Source organism: Xenopus laevis, chromosome 3S (genome assembly GCF_017654675.1).
Source record: "Xenopus laevis strain J_2021 chromosome 3S, Xenopus_laevis_v10.1, whole genome shotgun sequence".
Taxonomy (NCBI): Eukaryota; Metazoa; Chordata; class Amphibia; order Anura; family Pipidae; genus Xenopus; species Xenopus laevis.
Window position 1 is genome coordinate 119,249,757 of NC_054376.1, and position 7,898 is coordinate 119,257,654.

At 37.8% G+C, this 7,898-nt stretch overlaps 1 protein-coding gene across 9 annotated transcripts in view; it reads left to right on the forward strand.

Moving 5' to 3' along the window:
* The window catches only part of LOC108713301 (protocadherin gamma-C5), a 159,982-nt gene extending 157,499 nt beyond the window's left edge, over positions 1-2,483 (forward strand). For all 9 annotated transcript variants that reach the window (XM_041588773.1, XM_041588768.1, XM_041588769.1 and 6 more), the window contains exon 4: positions 1,107-2,483. In XM_041588773.1, coding sequence (XP_041444707.1) covers positions 1,107-1,312 — 206 coding nt within the window. In that variant the 3' untranslated portion in view covers positions 1,313-2,483. The remainder of the gene's footprint in view (positions 1-1,106) is intronic.
* Positions 2,484-7,898: the final 5,415 nt, after the last annotated feature.

The window sequence follows — 7,898 nt, forward strand, 5'->3', positions numbered from 1 at the left end:
CCGCGTTTAAAAATGATCGATGGCGTTGAAATTGAAGCCCGTCAGAATTATTTTAACGCCCATTGATTTCAATGTGTTTTGCAAATTTTTCGGCGTTTCAAGAATTTTTTCGATGAAACGGGACAAATTCGTCCATCACTACTTATAATATATGGTGATTTATTTGTTTTATTTTTTTGATTTGTTTGATTTTGTTTTTTTGAAGAACAAAAGTTCATCTCCTGTACCAGAAGAGAATGAGTTGGGAGAAATGAAAAAGACTAAAAAAAAAAAAACACCTATAAAAAATTATGCAAAATTAGAGACTTTTAGGGGCAGATTCATTAAGGGTCGAATTTCGAAGTTAAAAATACTTCGAAATTCGACCCTCGAATTGAAATCCTTCGACTTCGAATATCGAAGTCGAAGGATTTAGCGCTAATCCTGCGATCGATCGATCGAAGGATTTTTCGTTCGATCGAACGATTAAATCCTTCGAATCGAACGATTAAATCCTTCGAATCGAACGATTCGAAGGATTTTAATCCAACGATCGAAGGAAAATCCTTCGATCAAAAAATCACAGGCAAGCCTATGGGGACCTTCCCCATAGGCTAACATTGACTTCGGTAGGTTTTACCTGCCGAAGTAGGGGGTCGAAGTTTTTTTTAAAGGGAAAGTACTTCGACTATCGAATGGTCGAATAGTCGAACGATTTTTACTTCGATTCGTTCGATTTCGTTCGAATTCGAACGAATTTAACCAATTCGATGGTCGAAGTACCCAAAAAATACTTCGAAATTCGAAGTATTTTTCATTCGAATCCTTCACTCGAGCTTAGTGAATGGGCCCCTTAGGGTTTTCTTGACTCAAAGAATGCTCAAGAGTTGTATTATATATACAGTATATAGCCTTCAAAATGGACCAGCACACCAGATTCTCAAGTGTTCAAAATCATTTTATTTTCATATCACTCGTGTATCCAACGTTTCGGCCCACATTGGGGCATTTATATATATATATATATATATATACACTGTATATATATATGATTCTTTGTAGCAGTGATAACCAAAAAAGGTTGGTACATTTTGTGCAAACATTTATTTATTCTTCTCTTATCACAGAAGCTGCTGAGGGAACATCAGGCCTTGGAGGTGGAACAGGAACAATGGGACTCAGCGCCCGCTATGGACCTCAGTTTACCCTGCAGCATGTCCCTGACTACAGACAGAATGTTTACATTCCAGGAAGCACACTGACTCCTACGAATGGAGGAGGGAAGCGGGAAGGGAAAAACAAAAAGAAATCCAGCAAAAAGGATAAGAAGTAATCAGTGACATTTATTAATCAAGCAGAATTCCCCAAGCGAATTTGTGAAAGAGAATCTGAATGTCATCTGAGCTATTTGCAAAACGATTCTTTGAAACCAGATAATTCTGCCTCTAGTTCTTATGGTGTATGGAACAAGTGCCCTGTCAATATTAGGCCACGTTTTGTACCAGTGCAAGGTCATTTCATAGTAGATAATATGCACACTTTTTACAAACTGCTAAAAATATGGTTTGTGTCCACAGTTAAAATTGCGGAACTTCTTCCAAATGTAAATAATTGCAGCAAAATATCTATTTATAATTTAGACGCAGTCGGGTATTCAAGAAAAGATCCAAACGTGTGTCCCTTCTTTTCCAAATCTCTGTGATTTTTGTTTTCAAGAATCCACTGGCAGTAAATGAGTGTGTCTGAATGTAAAGTTAGCTGAGGTTTTGGGGACTGTCCAAAAATACACTGCGGACGGTCATGATCATTTGAAGCCAGACATTTCTCCAGCCAGTAATTTATGTGACCTCAGAATATGACAAATTTGAGAAAAGAAAGAAGCAACATTTAAATAGTTGAAATTTCTCTGCATGCCCTTCACAAAGAAAAAAATATCTTGAAACTGGAGCAAAGTTGATCAAAAATTGTAAAAAAAAAAAAAAAAAAAAAAATCTTGTAGTGATTGTACAACTACTAATGAAAATGTGTCCATGGTGTTATTTTAATACTGTAATTATTGGTGATTTATTTGTTTTATGTTTTTATTTTTTTTTATTTGTTTGATTTAGTTTTTTTGAAGAACAAAAGTTCATCTCCTGTACCAAAAGTGAATGAGTTGGGAGAAATGAAAAAGACTAAAAAAAAAAAACACCTATAAAAAATGATGCAAGACTTTTAGGATTTTCTTGACTCAAGAGAATGCTCAAGAGTTTTATTACACGTTCTGCACAGTGAAATGCATGTACAAAACCTCACTCTGCTTTGGCATCTTCACCAGACTGTGTTGCATGCTTCCAGCATGGGATAATTCATTCTTTATATAGGATGGTATATAAGTGAGCCTGTTTAGTGCAGGTCAAATAAGTATGTGATTAGAAAGGCACTTTTATGGCTGAAGGAATAAAGACACAGATCAGCAACTGTTCCAGTCTGTACAAATACAACATTTACTGACACGGCCAGAATTTAGGACTCCTGTTTTTGTTTTATTTACTGTGATAGCTCATAGTAAATATGATTTTAGCCAATTATTCACAATTACTATTACATTTGTCCCTGTTGCACCTTTAGGGGCCGATTCACTAACTTCGAGTGAAGGATTCGAAGTAAAAAAAACTTCGAATTTTTGTGCACCTCGACTATCGAATTGGCGTAAATTCGCCTGAGTAGAATGATTCGAATAGATCGAGCGCAAAAATGCTGCGACTATTCGCCATTCGATAGTCGAAGTACTGGATCAAGCGAAAAAACGCTGCGACTATTCGCCCATTCGATAGTCGAAGTACTGTCTCTTTTAAAAATACTTCGACTGCCTACTTCGCCACCTAAAACCTAACGAATTGCTTTAAAAGCCTATGGGAAAGTCCCATAGGCTTGTTTTCCAAGTTTTTGATCGAATAAAAAGGCATTCGATCGAATGAAAATCCTTCGAGCGAATATTCGATCGAGCGCCTATTCGCCTGGCGAATATTCGCCAAATCGACTATTCGCCAGCGCGTAAATTCGCCCGAATTGCCTATTCCATTCTATTCGATTCTATTCCCCAGTCGAATTCCGAGGGATTTAACCCCTCGAAATTCGACCCTTGATGAATTTGCCCCTTATTGTTGGAAGGATATCAACCAAGCCGAATCCCCATTGACTAAATTTCAGTATTTCTATAGCACGCATATTTCTGGCAATTTATTTTTGGAATCACTATGTTATAAACTTTATTGTATAAGGAGCAGCAAAGAGATAGATGGGTGAAATCAAGATTTATATCTCTGTAGCCCCAGGATTTTGGAGCCACCGGGATACTGGGTCTGGGAGCGGTTGATTTAGAAATACTGATATAACTTTAAGCAGATATGCCTTAAAAATATGTTCTTAGGCTGATATTTTTGTACAATATACAGCCAACTGTCAGGTCTGTGATACAACAAATTTAATACAGTAGATACATTTGAAAAATGAAGCCTGTTAAGCTCAAACTTTCCATATTACTCCACCAATTCACCCAGAGACAAACCTTTTTAAAAAGGAGAAACAATTTTCTGGGCCCCAAATGGCAATTGGATTTCTCAGTGGATCGAATACTACTGACTGTTCAATGAATCATAATTTAATATTCCCTTTTCCACTAGACGACATCCAACCTATTTTTGAACCCCGCCAATAAAGCTGTCGTTGTAAGTAAAGAAACCTGATGGAAAAAACTTTGAGTCTCAGTGAATATGACATCACAAGAACAGATTATGACTCATTAACATTAGGCAACTTCTTGCAGTGACAGTATGATAACAATGGCACTCTGATATTGATATTAAAATTAGGGATGCACCGAATCCAGGATTCGGTTCGGGATTCGGCCAGGATTTTGCCTTTTTCAGCAGTATTCGGTTCGGCTGAATCCTTGTGCCTGGCCGAACCCGAATCCTAATTTGCATATGTAAATTATGGGAGGGTAGGAAATCACGTGACTTTTCATCACAATAGATTAATTTTTTTCCACTTTTCCCTTTCCTGACCCTAATTTGCATACGCAAATTAGGATTCGGATTTGGTTCGGTATTCGGCCGAATATTTCTCCAAGGATTCGGGGATTCGGTCAAATCTTTCACCAAGGATTCGGGGATTCAGCCAAATCCCAAATAGTGGATTCGGTGCATCCCTAATTAGAATATAAGTAATGGTGGACGTACACTGGCCGTCCATGGAAAATATACAACTGATGCACTGGGAACCAAATAGAGAGATATTTGTTTAGCCAAAACCATTTCTATTGGCCTGATGAGCTGGATCTGCATTTGTTGATTTAGGAGCTGCTCATTCTGTGCAACCAATGAGCATCAGTTCCAGTTTGGACGATCAACAGGGATCTACTGTAGAATGATCTATTGCTTCTACTGAGTCAATGTATAGGAACAGTATAAATGAAGACTTAGGGGTAGATTCACTAAAGGACAAATTTTCGTCAGCGTCACACACCTCGCACCATTTTGCCAGACGCAAGTGTGCAATGACTACGCCAATTCACTAATATGCGAAGTTTAGTCCTGGGCAGCAAACACTGGCGACTTTTCGCTAGCGTTACTTCGGCAGTGAGAGCATTTCATAACGAAGATGCGCTAGCGTTTGTTTGTGCCTAGTGAAAATTCGCTAGTGATCTTGCCCTTAGGTCAATTTGCATAGGGCGGGTAATTTAAACTTAATTTGGAGGTTAATTATAAATTTTAGTGCAAATGCTTGAAGTTACCTCTTTTTATTACACATGTCCAGGGAACCTTATTAAATACAAGAGAGTTAATATAATGCCCTACACATGAGCCCACTGTAAAATGAATATTCCATATGTTATAAAATGTCTGGAGAAAACCGGTTACCCAAAAAAAGTTTGTTAGGACTTTTGCAGGCAATCCCGCTTCAAAAATGGAAAACTCGCCAGATTTTTTTGAACTTTAAAGGAGAAGGAAAGCTACGGAGGCATTTTATTGCCAATAGATTAGCTACAATAGTGCAAGCTAGAATGCTATATTTATTCTGTAGAATGTTTTACCATACCTGAGTAAAAAGCTCTAGAAACTCTCTGTTTGTTTAGGATAGGCGCTGCAGTATTAATGTGGTGTGACATCACTTCCTGCCTGAGTCTCTCCCTGCTCTGGGCTCAGATTACAGTAGAGAAGGGGGGGGAGAGGAGCAAACTGAGCATGCTCTTGCCCAGGGCAACGAGGTTTAAGCTGAAGGCAGGAAGTCTGATACAGAAGCCCGTGTGTACAAAATAGAAGGAAAGAAATGCTGTGTTTCTTTTGACAGGGGACTCAGAGCAGCACTACTTTGGGGGTTTACTGGTATATTTGGATGGACCTTTCTGATAAGGCTTACTTAGTTTTAACCTTTCCTTCTCCTTTAATGCATTTTCGGCGCACAGGTTATGATGTAAGTGACAGAAGATTGAGGAAGATCTAGTTGCTTTTAAACACTTCGTCTGGTCTGAGGTGGGAATGTGAAATCTGGCGAAACAGGTAACGTTCAGTAAAATCCGCACTTTACTGAATTTGTGGAGTAACGACCTTTCGCCAGAGCAAAAAGTGACCTGGCGCAAACGAACGCTAGCGACGATCTATTTCACTAGCGAATTGACGCCTGTTAGTGAACAGGCAATGTCCCTGTGGATGGTAACGAGGGCAAATTCTCGCTAGCATTAACCACTTCATCCTTTAGTGAATCTGCCCCTTAGTATTAGAGTGAAATTCCTTGTTCTCTGGCCCCAGCCCCTTAAATCAATTCCTTTATTAAACAGTCTAGCACTACTAAGGTTTTAGTTGATTCCAATATACTTAACACAATTTCTATCCTATTAGTGTACTACAGTAGTTTAACAACAAACAGGTTAACAATGTTTCATGGGAATAGAAAATAAAACTGATACATATTTATTGGCTTATCCTTCATTTGCTGAGGAATTTCCATTCTGTAAAACCGATGGCTGAAGTTTCCTACATTTGATTAAAAGGGACTATTAAAGAAAAAAAAAAGCTTTTCCTTTTATGTTACATTTTTACAGTAATAAAATAGGCAGCTTTGCTTTCCTGCGAAAATATATATTTTTTGTTGCTAGATAATATGTAGTCCTTGATCCTCCGCAAAACCTTGGAAATGTAATCGTTTTTGACAATCTATCATTTTGGTTCCATCCAGTTATAGGTTATTAAAAGTGCCTCTTTTCAGAAGACCAGCACGAGAGGGGAAATTGTGTGGAAATTAGCATTTGCTTCTAACCACGGGGGTTGGAGTGGTTGTATTGTGAGATTCTCAATTTGGGAAGCTGGCTGTTGTTTTCAAGCTTAAAGGGATCCTGTCATCGGAAAACAAGTTTATATCAAAACGCATCAGTTAATAGTGCTACTCCAGCAGAATTCTGCACTGAAATCCACTTCTCAAAAGAGCAAACAGATTTTTTTATATTCAGTTTTGAAATCTGACATGGGGCTAGACATTTTGACAATTTCCCAGGTGCCCCTGGCCATGTGACTTGTGCCTGCACTTTAGGAGAGAAATGCTTTTTGGCAGGCTGCTGTTTTTCCTTCTCAATGTAACTGAAGGAGTCTCAGTGGGACATGGGTTTTTACTATTGAGTGTTGTTCTTAGATCTACCACGCAGCTGTTATCTTGTGTTAGGGAGCCGTTATCTGGTTACCTTCCCATTGTTCTTTTGTTTGGCTGCTTGGGGGGAAGGGAGGGAGGGTGATATCACTCCAACTTGCAGTACAGCAGTAAAGAGTGATTGAAGTTTATCAGAGCACAAGTCACATGACTTGGGGCAGCTGGGAAATTAACAATATGTCTAGCCCCATGTCAGATTTCAAAATTTAATATAAAAAAATCTGTTTGCTCTTTTGAGAAATGGATTTCAGTGCAGAATTCTGCTGGAGCAGCACTATTAACTGATTCATTTTGAAAAAAAAATTTTTCCCATGACAGTATCCCTTTAATACAGGCTTGTGGCGCTATATAGTTTTGTATAGTAAAAAAAAAACATTAAACCCGTACTCCTCTATGCCATAATTCCTAATATTCCCTGTGTACAGTAAACACCCAGAGCAGATTATAAAATAATGTATTATATACTCTCCCCTGGAGATCATTTGTAGTGAATCATTAACATTGCTTGTAATGCAAACAGATAGGGAAAGTCACGTGACTAGCGGTAGACGACATTTTACTATTTTATTTTTCTTATAATTGCCAAAAAAAAAAAAATCCATTGTAGAGAAGCTATTGTCTTGTACGAGTAATGTGTTTCTTTTCATCCCTGTAACTCGTGAGCAGCAGTATTTTAATATCTTTCTATGTGGTTTGTGATATCAATGTACATGAGCTGAAATGCCCCTGTCCTTTCTATGTGTCTAATGACAGGCTATATCTACATATGATATACAGTATATATATATATATGCTTCTACCCTTTCCTGTATCCATATAGGCCCATGACATTGTCTCACATGCAAGTTTTATACTCTGTTTTTATATTGCTTTCTTTCTTTGGGAAAAAAAATAAAGAAAACATTTTCTTCAAAATAATGCAAGATCTTTCATTACGATTCTACAATGTGCCCACCATGTTAATCTCTGATTTTTAATCTCAACACAGACACAGGAAGAAAACATGGGTTAGCTACAAAATAAATATACAAATATTATATCAACTGTTAGGATTCCAGATAGCAAAGCCCCATTATAGAAAAATGGTTAAAGCCATAAATAAAATGGTAAAGATCACTCCTGGCAGAGGACTGTGGAAGAACTGTTATCTAATGGTCCTACTGGAATTAATTTTAGGCAGTCTGAACAACTGGTTATTTCAAACATAAACCCTTCAACCAAATGTTCTTTATTTC